This window comes from Myotis nattereri (assembly GCF_964212035.1).
Source record: "Myotis nattereri genome assembly, chromosome: 3".
NCBI lineage: Eukaryota > Metazoa > Chordata > Mammalia > Chiroptera > Vespertilionidae > Myotis > Myotis nattereri.
In genome coordinates, this window is record NC_138077.1 from 205204925 (window position 1) to 205224212 (window position 19288).

The 19288-nt window shown below is 41.0% G+C and overlaps 1 protein-coding gene across 1 annotated transcript in view; it reads right to left on the minus strand.

Annotated features, from left to right (window-relative positions):
* Window positions 1-7979: 7979 nt before the first annotated feature.
* MICOS10 (mitochondrial contact site and cristae organizing system subunit 10) overlaps window positions 7980-19288 on the minus strand; it is a 32113-nt gene continuing 20804 nt past the window's right edge. Inside the window, exons 2-4 of the mRNA XM_081086992.1 lie at window positions 12079-12126; window positions 10748-10857; window positions 7980-8234 (exon numbers count right to left, since the gene is read on the minus strand). Of these exons, the coding sequence (XP_080943118.1) occupies window positions 8220-8234; window positions 10748-10857; window positions 12079-12126 (173 nt within the window). The 3' untranslated portion in view covers window positions 7980-8219. The remainder of the gene's footprint in view (window positions 8235-10747; window positions 10858-12078; window positions 12127-19288) is intronic.

The following is a 19288-nucleotide window of genomic DNA, read 5'->3' on the forward strand; positions in this document are numbered from 1 at the left end:
GTAAAGCGGTAAACAAGGTTGCATGGTGGTGGGCCGCACCAGGCAAATCAACAGTTTCTTTCATTTCCCAGCTCCCAGAGGCCCACACATCTCCACAGAGTGGGATAAAAATGTTCCTCCTCAAGAGATGGCCCTTCTCTGCATATTTACTAGCCCACAGAAAAGCATTTTTTAAAATGGACTTTTAGAGAGGGAGAGGGAGAGGGAGAGAAAAACATCCATGTGAGAGCCACACATTGATCAGCTGCCTCCCACATGCTCCTTCGGGGATCAGGGATGGAGCCTGCAATCCTGGCATGTGCCCTGATCCCTGACCAGGAATCAAACCGGTAACCTTTTGGTGCAAGGGGAGATGCTCAACCAACTGAGCCACACAGGCCAGGGCAGCATTTTTTGTTTTTTAAATACATTTTTATTGATTTCAGAGAGAGGAAAGGAAGAGGGTGATAGAAAACATCAATGATGAGAGAGAATCATTGATTGGCTGCCTCCCACAAGCCCCACACTGGGGATCAAGCCCGCAACCCAGGCATGTGTCCTGACTGGGAATCAAATGGTGACTTCCTGGTTCATAGGTCCACATTCAACCACTGAGCCACACTAGCCGAGCTAGAACTTGGTTTTTATTTCTAAAGTCCACCGGAGAAGAGGGTAAAATCTGTAACAATGGTGGGCCTTTTCTTTATTCCTGAGGTGTAAAAGAGTCTGTCATGTGCTTTCACAATTGCAATACCTCCAGTTCATTTATTTTCTTTTTAAAATTTATTTATTTTAAATATATTTTTTATTGTTGACAGTAACACCTCCAGTTTAAGTGGGGGATCACTCTTTTGATCATACTGTTACATAATTGGTTATATTATAAAATTATCTTGTTTAGCTGGCTGTTTCACATCTCCCAGTAACAGTGCTTGACCTCACATCTGTGCTGAGTGGCAGGAAGGGATCATTACAACAGTCTCACAATGAGGTCCAGAGAGACTGAGTGGCTGCCCCATGATTACACAGTGGCCCAGGGAGCAGCGCAGATGAGAACAGAGGACGCTCTATAGGAAGAATGTTGGGAAGCCTTGCTTCTGATCGAAAGTCACTGACCCATGGACATGGTCCGTCAGGGCCACCCACCTTAAAAAGGAAGTTAATTTATTAGTTTTAAAGCCATAGGAAACATTAAACTCAACAACCTAACTGAAAAACAGTGAGGATAAAACTGCCACAAACCCAGAGGTACAGGCAGCAGAAATGGTGGAAGGTGAAGAATGACACAAACAGGAAGACACAAGACAGACAGACACCATGACCATCTCTCAAAGATATCACAGTATATTGCCACTCATCTACATAGGTACAGGAGCCAAGTCAACCTAATTTATGAGCACTCTCTTCAGAAGTTACATTCCTAGAAGCAGGTTTCTCATTGTTAAATGAGGGAGTTATAGGGGGAGGGGCAAACTAAACCCTAGATTTTGGACTTAAGATGTATGAACTCAAGGTCACACACACACATACCTATTTCGTAGCTCTGTCGGTTGAGAGGCCTCAAAGCAATGACACACGAATAGCAATGAGCACCCCTACAGATCTTGGTTTCTAATTACCACTCTCCACTAAAAGGAATGAGGGCTCCTCAGAGAAATGGCTGATTCTGGGGCTGGGGGAAAGCAAACACAAGCAGCGTCTGAGATGCCTGGTGCTTAAAGAATGGAGTGGACATGCCAAAAGGAAAGAGCTCCTATTAAAATCGGGACAATCTGAGTAATAAACATCGACAGTAATGGCTTATAATCAGTTTAATAAAATGAAAATTCACAGGTCCACATGGATATGAATAAATGAACAAATATTTGGGGGAGAAGGGAAAGGTCTTCCTCACAAAATGTCAAGTGATAAGGAATAATGAATTTAGGAAATAATCAATGCAACATTAAATCTAACGATGGTTTGATAAGGGACAGGATGTTTATAGTCTCAAAGGAATCTCCCCATAATTCATTCATTAATTTAGAGAAAAATAATAAATGTACAGTGGAGAAACCATATAAACACCACTTTAACAAGTGACTGGAGTCCACCTCAATTGAGACAGATGGACACCCCAACAGCTCTGCCAACACTATAAACCTGAACACTAATCATCAGGAAACATCAACAAACCCAAACTGAGAAACAGTCTACAAAATAACTGCCTTGTACCCTTCAAAAATGTCAAGGTCAAGCCCTGGCCAGGTGGCTCAGTTAATTGGATCATAATCGTGTACATCAAAAGATTACAGGTCTGATCCCCGGTTGGGGTGCACAGGAGACAACCCATGTTTCTCTCTTTCTCCCTTTCTTCCTCTCTCTCTGAAATCAATGAACATATCCTTGGGTAAGGACTAAAAAAAAATTCAAGTTTAAGAAAAAAGGCTGATGAACTGTTCTGGATTAAAGAGACTCAACAGCTAAATACAGTATATGATCCCGGACTGCAGAAATTAACTAGACAATATATTACTTTAACAATTTACAAAATTTGAATATGTACTGTGGATTAAATAATACTATTGTATCAACGTTAATTCCCTAATTTTGATAACTGCACATTGGTTATCCTATCTAATAATAGACAAACAGGATAATTGACCGTACCTTCGCTACGCCTCCCATGGGCTAATCAGCATGATATGCAAATTAACTACCAACAAAGATGGCGGTTAATTTGCATACATAGGCTCCAAGCGACGGAGCGAAGACGGAAGGCGGCTCCGGCTGGGGCCGCGAAGACAGAGGACGGAAGGAGGCTCCGGCCAGAGCGAAGGCCTGGGTCCCAGGTGCCAGAGGAAAACCGGTGCCCTCAGCCAGGAGAAGGGAAGGCCTATTGCACGAATCTCTTTGTGCAACAGGCCTCTAGTATAAGATAATGTCCTTATTCTTAGAAAATATACAATGAAGTATCTATAATAAAAGCGTAATATGCTAATTAGACCAGACATCCCTCTGTACGACCTTCCAGATGAAGCCAGGGTTGGGAGGGAAGCCCGGGTCCCGGGTGCCAGAGGGAAGCTCGTGCCAGCAGCCGGGGGAAGGAAGGCCTACGCTCGCAGGAATTTCATGCATAGGGCCTCTAGTGTAGGAGTAAATGGAGATCATGTCTCCAACTTATTCTCAAATGGTTCAAAAAATACTACACACACACATACATACACATACACACAGAATAATAAGGAAAAATGTGAATAATGGTGAATATGGGTAAAGGGTACAAAGGAGTTCCTTGTATTATTTTCACAACTTTTCTGTAAGTGTAGAATTATATCAAAATAAAGTTACCAAACTTTTTAACCCTTTAAAAGTAAAATATAAAGGTATAATTATTAGTATACGTTATAAAAAAGGTTTCCTTCCATTTTCCACCTAGTGGTGGATGCCTTTTACTGTTTGTAAATTATGTCTTTAAAAAAAGCCTAGCTGAAAGCATAGTTGTTGTTTTTTATTTTAAATATATTTTTATTGATTTCAGAGAAGAAGGGAGAGGGAGAGAGCGAAACATCAATGATTAGAGAGAATCATCAATTGGTTGCCTCCTGTACCCTCCTAATGGGGATCAAGCCCACAACATGGTCCTGACTGGGAATTGAACCCTGACCTCCTGGTTCATAGGTCAACACTCAACTACTGAGCCATACCAACCAGGCTGTACATAGTTTTTCAGATGTATAGGTCAATAAAAATATCACATTGCTTTATTACACTAGAAAGGATTTAGCAAAACTCATTAGTATCACTGACCTGAGGCTCTGGTTGACAATTATGTTTGATTAATGAACACAGGAATTATTATTTTTAGTTTTTAACAAATATGGCTGATTTCAAATCAGATCAACTTGTTCTTATCAAATTTTTTTATTCTTATCAATTTAAACACAATGAAACGGACTCTGATCAATTTCAACTAGTTTAATCAGGTTCGTGTCAAATCAGGTTTAAACTGGATCAAACCATTTTGAATGAACCTTCCCAGTTTAAAACAGCTTTCACCCAACATAGCAGAGTCTGGGTTCTGGAATCAGTAAAAATCCCTCCTGGATCACTTCTTAGCTGTTTGTTCTTGAGCCAAGTTTATTTAACCTTTCAAAATCTATCTCTTCATCTATAAAATGAATAGTACTTTTCTCATAGGATTGTTGTAAAAAATATGCAATGTGATGTATGTAAAGCCATAGAACAGTAACACAGACTATGTACCCAATAAATACTAATTATTATTATATATTTATTTGAAGTCATCAAATTAAGTTCTGCCTGCTTCAAACTGGCTAGACCAGGAATAAAGATGACTTGACTGACAGTTGAGAATGAGCTCCTTTTTCTAGTCCCTATTAAAGTCTTCCTATTAAAGACTCATTCCCTGCCCACTCTTGAATTCCTACTAGAATTCTTGACACTACCTTCCCCCACTACCTTCTGACTGAACTGGTGGTGAGGATGGAACAACTGAAGCTAATGATACCGCATGCAAACGTCCCGTCACTTTCCTGCTCCTACCAGCCAGAGCTCCTTGAGGAGTCTTGAATTCCCCATTCTGCTTCTTTGGGGTCCTCTTCTCCTTCCCCCTTCCTGGCCTCGCAGTGAGACGGGGTGCTCAGTGTACATCTCTTGACTTTTAGAAAGCAAAGGTGGAGTGCCAGAGGGGAGAAGCTACGTGACTTTACTCATGTGTATCTTAACAGAGTGAAAACAATTGACATTAATACTTATTTTTGAAGACACACAGAGTTTTCTAACCATTCTTAGGCTTTTTATTACCAGGAACTCATTTGAGACATCCATTTTCTCCCTCAGCTTTTGCTAATTTAGACTCTAAGAGCCAAATGGAGCCCAAAGATTACGTGTGCCCTTCTGTTCTGGAACAATCCCCTACTTACCATTAAAACCATGCACTCTATTCAGACTCAAATAGCAACAACTTTTTATTTTTTTTTTTATTTTTTATTTTTTATTTTTTATTTTTTTTAATATATATTTTATTGATTTTTTACAGAGAGAAAGGGAGAGGGATAGAGAGTTAGCAACATCGATGAGAGAGAAACATCAATCAGCTGCCTCCTGCACGCCCCCTACTGGGGATGTGCCCGCAACCAGGGTACATGCCCTTGACTGGAATTGAACCTGGGACCCTTCAGTCCTCAGGCCGACGCTCTATCCACTGAGCCAAACCAGTCAGGGCAACAACTTTTTAAATGCTTGTGTTAGCACATGTATTTGATCTTCAAAGCCTGTAAGGTAGGAATTACTTATTCTCCCTTTACAGATGAAAGCTTACAGAACTCCCCCCTTCCCTCCCCCACCCTCCTATTCCCATGGTTGCCCGGCAATAAATGGTGGAGTAGGAACTCAGACCCAGGTCCTCTGATTCCAAATCCTGTGTTCTTCCTGCTGCATAATGCTGCCTCAACCCCTTATTCCCGTCCGCTATGACTTATCACTGACTCTCACACTTGTTCCACATGGAGGCTGTTCAGTGGACATGAGAACTTCTGCCCTGCCCCTGCCCAGGTCGGTTTACCCGAAATCATCCTTTGGTGTCCGAGGGGAAGTGGTGCTTGCAACACACTTAAAGAAAAAAGTGGTGATCGCTTCCAGATGAGCTTGTTATCCTAAATTTAACATTCCTTTTGGTACTTAGAATTTCCACTTTCTCCCTTCCACCCATTTGCATTTATGTAATTAGAAAGCATGCAACAGGAAACCGTTCGTGTCTCGGAACTACTCAGGAGGAAGGCTGTTCCAGCCCCATGGAGTCCATCCTTGTGGAACTGCTTTGCAGAGTTTATTTGGACAGGTTCAAAAATAGTCCTGCAACAATACAATCAGATTGCACCACAACAAGTAAAATGTAATTATGGCTTGGTTACATAAAAAAATGTAAGCAGTGAGGTTTGGAAAAACTTAAAGCAAACTACATAGGTTTTCTCCTCCACGCCCGATCTCTGCATTTCCTGCAAGCAGGATTTCAAGGCTGCATCCTTAGAGCTTTTGACATGGATGAGCGAGGATGACACTCACTAAAGGAGACAACTCGATGGAGTGTGTTCTGGGGCCATTTCTCAGAACAAAGGCATAATTCTGCATAAGGCACATGCAGCCCGAAAAAGGTTCCCCAGTGGGTACTGGGAATGCCAAAACCATTCACCTAAATGAATTCAAAATACATATTGTTTTGGGCCAAATTATAGTGTCAAGCTCAGACTATATGTATTTATGTATGTTGGCAGAACAGGCCTCTTTTGGGGCGCCGGTTTTATCCTAGTATTCTGTGCCCAGTTGGGTTCCCATCTCTCTCTCTCTCTCTCCCCTTAAACCCATGAATTTCCTTGTATTTGGTTTCAGAAGGGCAGGCAAGAAGCAAAGTCAGTTTCACAACCCCACAAGGGAACAGGGCCCCAGAGGACTTGAATTCCTAGTGAAACTTAGAACAGAACGTATGCCTTTGCCAACAAGCTGGAACTCTCTGAGGTCAACTTGAGATGGGGGCAGGGAGTGGGGACAAGATCGAGCATTGTGCTTTGGGCCAGTCTCTGCTAAGAGCTACAAGACAGGAATACAAAGTAGTCTGAATTAAAGCAAACAGCCAATGCTTCCTTTGGCTGGCCTCTGCCCAGTACTATTCCCTCACAGAGCTCACCAGTTTATCAAAACATTTAAGTGGTATTTCAAAGATGCTGGGCAGAGAGATTCATCCAAATAAATGCCTAAAACCTAATAACTAATGACAGAAAAGTCTGATTCCAGTAACCGTTTCCAGTCCAGTCTTCTGACATGTCTAGAGAATTAGTGGGAATATTGTGTTCTGGTGTTGACTTATCGGGGCGGGGTTAGGGGAGGGGGACCTCTTATTCTTTTCCCTGCCTAAATAAAAATGGAAAAATTGGGACGAAATATTAACTTGTAAAGCAAATATGGAGAAGGCAAGTGTAAGGGATGAAACAGGTTGCTGGGTTTTTTTCTTTTAAGAGTTTGCCTGTCTGTCCTTCCATCAAACTCTAAGCTCCGTGAAGGCAGGGGAGTGTGTCTTGTCTTTCCATCCACACCTATATCTGCTGTCTACAACAGTGCCAAACTCACAGTAGTTGCTCAGTCAACATTTACAGGAAAGAGGAACAGGGGGGACCATCTCTGTCCATCTTAATCCTATGTAATAAAGAGCTAATATGCTAATTAGACCAAAAAGCCCAAAGACCTTCCAGACAAAGACGGACTTGCAAGGGCCGGCCGAGGCAGTCGAGGCTGTGAGGACTAAGCCCCTTGCATGAATTTCATGCACCGGGCTCTAGTTTTATTATAAAAAGAAACAAGATATGAAAGACTGAGTTTTGGGGTTCTGCATATTTTCAGAAGAAATTGCTACGACTTGTGTCCAGCCTTCCTGTTTCAAGTGAAACCAAAGGAATAAACTCACAGGGGGGCATTAGAAGTGGCCCTTTTGTCTTCAAATTTCAGCTGCCACATGAAAACAAATATCAAGCCTCCACGTGTCCTTCCAGCCAGGTGGGTATGCCATGCACTCTCCCAAACCTCAGGACAAAGCCCCCAGTGCTGAAGCCTGCACCGTCAAGCTCCGTGAAGCTGCAGGAAACTGTGCCATCAGACTGTGAGCCTTCAGCACAGCAGGTTGCACAGCCTGCGGATGCAGCCTCAGTGAGTAGGCTCAGCTGAAACGTGCCCTGCTGGGCCCGCTGGTGAGAAGAACACACAGATGGTAAAGAGCTGCTATCACGAGGCGAGGCTTCTCAAGACATTCGTCATCTTCACCAGACAACGCAGCAGCAACCTCCAACCTCCGATTTACGAGGGGGAAGCAGTTCTGAAAACTACACATTAGGAATGCACCACGGCTGTGGTTTCAGGAAGCTTGGGACCAGGCGGGCACAGCTGTTGGCAGTTCAAGTATAATCTTCCTCATGCTCAGATACAAAGGCAAAGAAATGCAGGCAATGCACTAAGCTGCCTATTTTTGTTTAATTTATTTCTTTTAAGACCACCTCCTTGCAATTTCCAGAGAGAAAATACAAAACAAGAAACAGACTTGGTTTCAAATACATAAACAGTGTGCTGGAGTTTAGAGCACTGCTGATAACATTGTTACAGAAGAATGTCAGCTTACTCCAGGGCACTTCAGTATTCCTGAGGAATAAACATGATTTCTCTTCTCCTCCCACTGAGATGTTCTCAGGTGTAAGTCACTGCTTCTGCTCCTGTAAAGTAAGGACACTCAGGTTACAACTGTACCGATGGCATTGTGACAACTCCCTCTAACTTGCTGCTCCAGGACCAGTGGGCCTTAAAGCTTACCACCCGGTTTACTTTAAAACTGTCTCAAGCTCTGGCCAGGTAGCTCAGTTGGTTAGAGCATAGTCCCAATTTGCCAAGGTTGTGGGTTTGATTCCTGGTCAGGGCACATACAAGAATCAACCAATGAATGCATAAACAAGTGGAACAACAAATCTCTCTCTTTCTCTCTCAGCAACCACCACCACCACAAAACACCACCAACCAACCAACCAAAAAAAAAAAACCTGTCTCACAAGGGGACTGTATACATCCTGCCCAGGTTCTGAAGAAAGGTTCCCCAAACTTTAAGGAAGGAGAAAGTGAAAGGAGCAGAATAGGGCTAAACAATTGGTACCGGAATAAGTATATTCCTAAATCCATCAAAGGGATAGATGACAGGTGAGTGGAAAAAACATGAGTCCAGAATCAAACAGCCTACTAATGATGGGATCTTTGGCAAGTTTCTTAACCTCAGTAAAATTCAGATTTCTCATCTTCTGAATGAGGATAATAACATCTCGCTCACAAATCTACTGGGGGCAGGGAGGTCTAGAGAAAGAACACAGAGCACCTAGGATGACCCACAGGGCATAACCGGCACTCAAGAAGCAATTACCATAATATGACCGCATCTGAAAAGCCCCAACTTGGGACTTTGCTCCCTTTTAGAGAATGGAGGATGACAACATCGAGGCACAGACTCAAGTTCAGATAAAGTTACAAGGCCATTTTGGAGCACTACACACAAGGCTGTAAAAAATGTAACAATATTTTCCACAGTAACTTCCATCCATTAAATATATAATATGCATATAATCACCCCTGAGCCATTATCCATGGCAACTCAGTTTGGAACATTTCAAACAATTAAAAAACCTGAAGCTCCTCTCCTGTTCCTTTCGGTTCTCCCCCAAATTCAGCTGTGGTGCCAATAAAGTGAAGAGCGGGGGAGAAGTGGAAACTGCCTGTCGTCAGCTGTGCGCCACACAGCTGCGCCTCTTCTTGTGCTGTCCCTCTGATTACCTCACCCTGGCTCTGGCGCAGAGATGGTTCATTAATATGGAGAGTGGCGAAAGGCCTGCTACTTCCTAACTGGCCAGCTATCCCTGCTCCCAATTCTCTCTCCAAACACACATAGGATGGTCGGTAGGCAGCTGACACTGTGGGCAGGTTCTATAGAGAAAGGCTACCAAGCTGTGGTGGGGTGCTATCCTTTGAGATTTGGTGACAGCTTTTGACCAGAATTGGAACATTCATTTGTACCACATTCCTGCTCTACTTGTTATTATGATGGAACAATGGACAAGTAATCAGCCTTCCTTGGTTGCCCTCAACTACAAAAACGAACATATCTACTTATATAATACCTCACAGCTTAAAACCATATTCACATTTAATTCTCACAACAATCCTATAGGTAGAAAGCATTTTACAGATAGAAAAGAGAATCTCAGAAATGAGTAACTCAAGACCACATAGGAAGCAAGTGACAGGCCGGGACTCACATGCAGGTCTCCTGGTTCTGTGCTCTTTCCACTAGCCTCCTGAGGCTGCTCAGATCACAGTGATTCTAGCTCACAGGTAACCAAGAAAGCAGATGATTCTACATATCAAGGGAATGTGAAGTTCCTCATTGAAGTTTGTACTGCTGTAAAGGTTATGCCTTAGTAAGCCTGAGGCAATTAACACATCTAATAGAATCCACCATTTACTTCATTCATTTTACATTTATTTGAGTGCCTACTTTGTTCCAGGTCCTGGGGATACAAAAATAAATACACCCCTCTGTCCTTGAGCACACAGCTTCCCATGATCCTTTCACTTACACCCCATGGTAACCAGCCCTATAAAGTATGGCATGAGAAAGAAACACTGCTATGGACAGTCTTCAGGGAATGTGCCAGCTTCTTCCCTCTTGAGGCAAGTGCTATATTTTTCATCTTGTCTTCATCGTTAAAGATCCATCTGTAGGCAAGGACTTTGGCAGAATTATGTGGGACATACAGTCAAGAACCTGCCTTCTTCAATAAAAAGCAGAACAATGACTGAGGCCCAGAAGTCTGCAAGTTTAGTTTGAGTATGTGTGAGATGTTTACAGGGCACTCTGAGATCTTGAACAAAAGTGCTACTTATAGATATTTAACACAAATCTACTTTACTACGATGATACACTTTCAGGCAGGTTTGTCAGTTCCAGTCAGCTAACATATGAGCAGAGATCTGAATGCACATATGCATCTCCAGGTAGAGGGGAGGGGAGAGACTTTAGGAACCAAAGCGGTGTCAACATCACTAAAAGCCAAAGAGCAACTGGGATCTCAGTGGTACCACGTGACATGCACAGTTTATTCATTATATATACTATAAAAAATTCTTCAGCGACTGAGGAGCAAGCTTTTTCTTTGGAAAGAAAGAGAAATATCATATCGGTACATACTTTGACATATTTTCCATGTAGAAGATACGGGGCCTGGAAATCATGCTGACAGTTGGAGTAGGCCATTCCCAATCCCATGCCGGAACCAAAGGCTAGTGGCCACATTCTTCCTAGTGAGCAGAAAAGGGAAAATCCCAACAGGGGACCATTAGGAGCAGATACAGCTTTTTTTCTGGCTCAAATCCACCTACTGAGGGTTCAGTAAATAGTCAGCATGCACCACACAGATGACACTATGCCACATTTTGTCAATGTTTCAACAGTCAATAAAAGGAAGAGGGAGGCTATTGGTAAACTTATTAATTTACCAAGTACTTATTAAGTACTTATGCTGCCAGGTTTGAGGTATTAATAATGGTAGATGTGCATCGTATCTAATGGTACACTATAAAAAGAGTAGACATACTTGAACCTTTTAACTTCTCTTTATCAGTTCTAATCATTTGCTCACTTAAGCCATTTTTTTAACTCTAAAAAAATATTTCAGTAAGGTGCTTGAATTTTTAAAATATCTAAGATTTTAACCAATATTTATATATTTTTATTATAGTAAGTCATAAGGTTTACTTAAGCCAATACTGGAAATGATTATTTCGTAGCAGCATATGCGTTACTTATGGTTCTCTAGTTATGGATTCCCACTGTTCTTGATGGAAAGAGGTCAACAGCCAAACTTCAGCTCCTCTACAGAATGAAAGGGAGATAGCCTATTTGCTTAGAATAATTTCTGGCCTACTTGTTTTTATCACTAGCAGAACTCTCATTTTCAAGTTCCTTTCCAAAAAAAATTATAATTAGAAATATTTGAGCATGTAGATTTGGCCAAATGACTCACTGGCATAAAGTACACTTTAAAATGATATCATATTTTTGATATCAAGCACCCTGACTCAATGCCCAAGGGCAATGCTGAAGATGCTCAACCCATTTTGACCTCTTTTGAGTCCACACTGTCTAGCTACCTAACCCCATAAATGGCTGGGTTGGCAGTCGTGCAGATGTGGCTTCCAGAAGTGTGCCTGCTACTGTATGTACACTAGGACATTATGCTAGAAAGACAGCCATACTTACTTATATTTATTTATTTTTTTAATATATTTTATTGATTTTTTACAGAGAGGAAGGGAGAAGGATAGAAAGCTAGAAACATCGATGAGAGAGAAACATCGATGAGAGAGAAACATCGATCAGCTGCCTCCTGCACACCTCCTACTGGGGATATGACCGCAACCAAGGTACATGCCCTTGACCGGAATCGAACCTGGGACCCTTCAGTCCACAGGCCGACACTCTATCCACTGAGCCAAACCAGTTAGGGCAGTCATACTTACTTTTAAAGAAGGTAAGTGAGAAAACAAGTCCTAATCCAAAACCAGTACCTGTGAAGAGGAGGGAAAAAATATTACATCTCATTAATAGTAACTTGACAAAAAAATAAAACGAACATTTCATAAATGTGAACATCTATAATGATTTTTTTTCATAATTTGGTATACTGTTGATTTTTTCACTTCTAACCTTCCTTCTTGTTATCAGAGGCTTTTTAGATGCCCTTTGTCCCCTGCCCACAACAGGGGCTAAAAACGTTATTCTCTATTCTGTCTAACAAGTCTTGGGCGGTGAGAACAAGCCGAGAAACTGTTCTTGAGGAGAGCTCTGCACCGCTGGGGAATGCCTTCCCACCCTCTTCTGCAGGGCGCCACAGCCAGAACATCAGAAATAATGATGTCAACTGGAAGCTCCTATCATTTCAACAGTTTGAGTGAAGGTGGAAAGGAGTGAGCCAGAATAATTCCTAAAGGCTGTCACAAATCAGAGTGTACACACGTGGAGCTTAATCCCCTCCCCTCATTTTACTCATAGGGCATTTTTAACCACTATTTTCCAAAATAAAAGAACACACACAAAAGTCTATCTTAATGGTTTGGTAGAAAAAATTTATAAATATCTAATTTTAAATTAAATTTCACAGGCATCTAAGCTTGAAAAAAAGGACCAAATCCTAATTTTTACCAGTATTTCTCAAACATTGGTCATTCTAGTGCTACTGTCAATTTCTGCTACATCCACACATCACCTGTATAATTATTTACTTAATAGTTTTTTTTGAAAAATTATCAATGCATGTATTTAATTAAATAATTTTAGCCTCAACTTAAGTAATAATATTGGTATAATCATAGATTTGAGTGCTAGCTATATTTTTTCCACAAAGTGTGTTAAAATGAATATAGAACTGTAAAATAAAAATATTAGTCTGTGGTACCACTTTAGGAAAAAAACATCACCTCACATACTACTGTAGTGATACATGTCCCAAACTTTGAGATAAACTTATTTTCCCATTATCAAAAAATTTATATATGCCAAGGAAGAGAACCAAAATCTGATTTTTTTCCCTTCAGATTTGACAGCTGTCTTTGCACCTTTCATAGCATACAGATGCTCTTTACTAACTGTCTGTTCCATGATCCAACAGAGCACCTGACTACCATCTTTACAATTAATCATTTGTACGCCATAAGCGTCTACAGACGCAAGCAGCAGACCTTTTTAAATTAAATTCAAAATATCGTGGCAGTTAACTGATTAAGCACCACATAAAAGTCCCAGTTCTCATTTGCCTGAATGGTTTTCAAATCTGTGCTACTGACATTCCAAGAGCTTCCTTCCTAGCTAACCATGATTTTAGGCTATCACAACGTGAACATTCAAGTACTCCTCAGTCTACCAATCTGACCCTTTCTGCTCCAAACACAGAGAACTTCATCAGAGCAAGCAGGCTAACCCACATCATTTTTTAAAATATGTTTTTATTGATTTCAGAGAGAGGAGGGGAGGGGAGGGGAGGGGAGGGGAGGGGAGGGGAGAGGAGAGGAGAGGAGAGAGAAACATCAGTGATGAGAGAGAATCATCAATCGGCAGCCTCCAGGGATTGAGCCTGCAACCAGGGCATGTACCTTAACCGGGAACCAAACAGTGACCTCCTGGTTCATGGGTTGATGCTCAAAAACCACTGAACCACAATGGCCAGCCCACACCTTTTTTGTGTGTGTGTTTTTTAATCTACCTATGCAACAATCCAGTTGATGCTGGCTTGAAGGAAGTATTTATGCTATTACCCGGAGTGATTTCTGATAATTCTCCCCTATCATATATATGTGGCCATGATATATGTTTCTTTCCTCTGACTATATGCTACACAAACATGAATTTTAATTAAAAAAATTTATTACTTTGCCCTGTCCAATAGACCCTGCATTAGGTAATGATTTGGTGCCCAACTTTACTATGCGATATTTAAAAATCACTCATGTCATCCCAATTTCCATGTAATTTTAAAAAATGGTAGAAAACTAGTCAGTTTACAGGCCACAATGATTAACATACTCAGGATCGACATAATGAGAAAGAAAAGGAACTAACATTTCAGTATTTCCCATAAATACCCAACATTTTCTTCCTTTCAAAAAATTATTAAACCAAACAACCTGCTATGGTCTTATGCCCCATTTTCCAGACACAGAAAATAACTTGCTCAAGGACACTGCTTAGCTAGCGGTAGAGCAGTGAATTGGGCCCAAGTCTGCCAGACTCCAAAGCCACTATATCCACGATATGTCCTGACATTGGATTCCCCTACAATATTAACCCCGAAACAATCACTACCTCCCAAGGGAAACTGGAGTATCAAGATTTCTACTGCCAGTGCAGTAAGATACAGCCCAAACAGATTATGCTTCCTATGCAACAGGCCAGAACACTAGGCAACCAGGTAACAAGTCTACACAAGGCCAAATGGGCTTGTTCAGATTCATTCCCAGACTAATCCGACCGCACATGTCACAGACACAAATCTACCTGGTAGGCATGAGTCAAGAACTTCAGAGAAATGGGAGCTATCGCGATTGATACTCCTTGGCGAGAATCTGTGTTGCTTGATTTATAAAATGGCACAGGGCTCAGTTTCAAAACGACTTGCCTCGCCCCCTTGCAGCTGGAAGATGAGTAAGACAGTAAATTGGTACTAGAAAATGAGGTAAAGGATTTGGACTGGCTTACAGATTTCAAACCAGGCAATGGGATGGGGAGGGAGGCCAGTAAAAACATAATGGCTTACAATCAGAGCTTTTGGTCTTCTCCATCTGGAAGGCAATTTTTTGGCAAACAAATCAAAAGCCCAAAAGGAAAATATTTCAGCATTTTTCTTGTCCCTCTGACTCCATCCCTGTCTCTCCTATTTTCCCCCCACGGAAAAAAAGCTCTCTGATGCTCCATTTTCCTAGCAGTAGACCAAGAAAGATGCTAAGCCCACTCCTAACGTATCGCTCAACCACAAAGATGAGAAATGCTTCAACATCAATCAATATAGAGTAGAAAACCTTTAATCTCTAGACTTCATTTAAGTTCAGGTATATGCCCAACCACCTAGTTTTGCAAGTACAGTATAAGGTTAAAATCACATTTCAGACTAGCCAAAGACAGGCTGTCCTCTACGATCTGTTAAATTGAGCTGCTGCCGTCTTCAATTCTTTTTTTTTTTTTAAATATATTTTATTGATTTTCTACAGAGAGGAAGGGAGAGAGATAGAGAGCCAGAAACATCGATGAGAGAGAAACATCGATCAGCTTCCTCCTGCACACTCCCCACTGGGGATGTGCCCGCAACCAAGGCACATGCCCTTGACCGGAATCGAACCCAGGACCCTTGAATCCACAGGCCGATGCTCTAACCACTGAGCCAAACCGGCCAGGCCCGTCTTCAATTCTTAAGAGTGAATCTCCCCCTTCATTTCTATATTTTTAAGACACAAAATAACAAGACTATGCTCTTCAGAAAAAAAATACATAAAATGATTTTTAAATGCCAGTGTTTTACTTAAAGTTAACTATCTCAGTTATTTAAGAGACAAACAATGGTGGAACTGATGAGTTTTACAGGTTCAAGTTCTCACATGCTCGATTTTCTTTTAAAAGGCAACATGTTGCTTCAAAGAAAGTCCCACCTGATCAGGGGACACCAACTCTGCAGCTGTTTCCACTAAAGATTGGCACCTCTACACCAGGTTTAAACTTCATTAACAATAAAACATGAAAGGTTTGTCTTACAATAAAAACAAACCAACATGGAAAAGAGAAGCGTTTTCTCTGCCTTTGGCCACTTTTTTTCTGTTGTTGCATGACAAGCTCCCTTACAGGAAAAAAGCCAAAGGAAAGAGTACAAAGCATTTTTCACCTTCCCTGGAAGCAAATATTTAACTATGAACACAGTTTATATAACTCTGCCTCCCCCCACACAAGCCTGTTCTTTTGGTCCATGCTGTCTGGAATGACAAATAACCCTAAAGTAAAGAAATGCCTGATTACAGGTACACATCTTCCTCATGGCACAGCCCAATTAAGAGGAGAAGATGGAGGGGGGCGGGGGCAAGAAAAAAAAAACACCCCACAACAGAGGAGCCTTATGGAATTGACATTAGGCAAAGAGCCCATGCTCTGAAACCATTTCTTTTGGAGAGGAAAAAGAATTGGCACAAATTCTTTCGAAAAGAAATTACTTCAAATCAATCTAACCCTGCACTTTAATGCATGCTTAGTGCCCAAAAGGACATCATAAAACTGGCTAGTAGATAAACACACATTTTTAGGAAGAAGCAACTCCCTAACAGTTCATCTGATACTATTTTAATAACAAAACAACAGAGAACTCACTCCCACTAACTACATATAAAACACTGCCTTATCTTATGCCCAAGTGAATTCTGTAATAAATTAAAAAGAACTAACAGAGGTATGCCAAGTGTACACGTTAAGCCACATTCTGTGTAAGAAAGAAGGGGAAATACACGCTGATGGCTATTACTGTGACATATGGATAGTTTCCAGTTAGTCAATGAAACTTTATTTAGAAAAATCTTTGCCCTCACCATGCCACATGTCATAAAGCTTTACTTCACCGCAAATAAGTAGGAAGCAGACATAATCAGCAAGAATTAACAAGCAGTCTACATAACCCGATTGCAGTCTTGGGGTAGAAATGTACTTTGGATGTTAGTCCCTCAACAAAACAAGCCAGGGCAACACATGCTCCTGCCCAATCCTCTTTGTAAAAGTTGCCAATTGCCAATGGACTTTCGATTAAGATGGGATAACTCATTGTTTGAAGAGGCGCAGAAAAAGCAAATCCTCAAAAATCTTCTTAGAAAACATGTCTCTAAAATTTCAGAGAGAGGAAAAAAGTCCACAAACCTACCTCATTTGTCTATTTAGTATATGTTGTTTATATGATAATTAAGATCTCACTCCAGCTCACATTTAACACTTCAAACCAAGCTCCTAAATTCTAATATATAGTTATCAATGCTAAATTTGATCTGTAGCTATAAATTAATTAAAATAGCAAAGCAACTCCATTTTAATTTGTACAATATCATTTATCAAGATGTATGAGCAGAAACTTTGCCATAGGCAACTGGCAGTTTATAAATATGAGAAGCTACAGGGATTACAAGCAAGTTTTTAAGATGTTAGTAGCCATGAGCCAAACAACTTTATCCTTAAATGTCTGAAAGAAAAGATACAGCTTCCAGAAAATGCAGGGCTCGCTCTCGGCTGAGTGGAATGGCAGGAACACGGATGTTGTAGTGAGACAGGCTAAGTTCAAACCACTGCTGACTCCTGACCTGCTGGCTCTCTGACCTCTGGTCAATGACTTAACCCCGCACAACCTCAATGTGTTCATCTGTAGAGTGAAGACAATCTTCCAGGGCTGCTGTGTAAGGAAAATGTACGGTATACAGCAGTGTCTGATAGAATTCAATAAGTGGTAGTAAATTCTGCCACCGCTTTAATAAAACTCAAAAGACATCAAAAGTGTAATGTAAAATAGCCCGTCCAATGTAGCTCAGTGGTTGAGCATGGATCTATGAATCAGGAATTTGCGGTTTGATTCCTGGTCAGGGCATATGCCCAGGTTGCCAGCACATTCTTCAGTAGGGGGCGTGCAGTAGGCAGCCGATCAATGATTCTCTCTCATCATTGATGTTCCTCTCTCTCCCTCTCCCATCCTCTGAAATCAATAAAAATATATATATTTTTGAAGGTGTAATATAATAGTTAACCCTCTATTAAAATGCCAGTCACTGACTCATTCAGGATCACACTGAGGGTGAGCCACAGCTGAAAGTTAGATCCTTTTCCCTCTCTCTTTGCACAGTTGACTATATTTCATTGGCATTAGCAATTGTTTCTAGGAATACATCAGATTTTGATATATATTTTAAATAGGGGATTCCTTTAGACTCACTGTTGAACTAGAACACTTAGCTCTAAAATATTATAAAGATTTTCCTAGAGCTATCTGTGTTTAATAAAGCTATATTTATGCTTTGAACATGGATTACTATCAAATTGACCTATTTATAATGGGCATGTTTTCCTGTTCAATCACGTTTCTATCAACACTATTACAACCATCAAATGCACTTGCTATGACAGAACAAACATGAATGTGCTTTTATAGAAAAGTACCCTAGGGACTGAATTTAGTCAGAACTACATTTCCAAGAAACATTCCTGATTTATGAAAGATGCTCAGGGCCCAATTTATGAGGGGGAAAAAAAGTTTTCAGTCAGTTCCAAGCTGTGTTACTTAATCCTTTGAGGCAAAGACAGATTGTCCCAGGTGTCCATGTGTAAATGCCAAATCATGTGAATTAACCAAGAAAGAGTGCCAGACCAAAGACCCAGAGATGGTAAAATAGGTCTGTGTTAATCAGCTTTTCAAAAGTCAACATTGCTGCAGGGTATAGAGGAAATAGATTAGGAAAGTAGCTATTTAACAAGACCTTAACCTTCCTATGGCCATCCAGACTAGACCGAGGCTAGAACATCTATAGGAATTTCTAGGTGGACATCAACTGCCCACATTCTGACCAGAACAAGTAAACCAGTCAGCAGAAAGGAGTAAAGATAGGGAAGGTAAACGTGGAAGGCATTACTGGTAAGTTCTGCTTCAAGAAAAGCCAAATTCACAAAAGGTTTCTTTTGTAATGGGTCTCTGGGCACCACATTTTTTTTTTTTTAATTCATTAATTTGAGAGAGAGGAAAGGCAGGGGTGGAGGAAGGCGCACGAGAGAAACATCGATTTGTTGTTCCACTCATCCATACATTCACTGATTGATACTTGTACATGCCCTGACCAGGGATCCAGCCCACAACCCTGGCGCATTGGGAGGATGCTCTAAACCAGCTGTGGGCAAACTACGACCCGCTTGAAATGAATAAAACTAAAAAAAAAAAAAAAAAAAAAAAAAAAAGACCGTACCCTTTTATGTAATGATGTTTACTTTGAATTTATATTAGTTCACACAAACACTCCATCCATGCTTTTGTTCCGGCCCTCCGGTTCAGTTTAAGAACCCACTGTGGCCCTCAAGTCAAAAAGTTTGCCCACCCCTGCTAAACAACCTTAACTAAAAAGGGTCCTTTTTAAATGAGTGCAAGAGCATATGATCCAACTTTCAGAATCCTGACAGCCA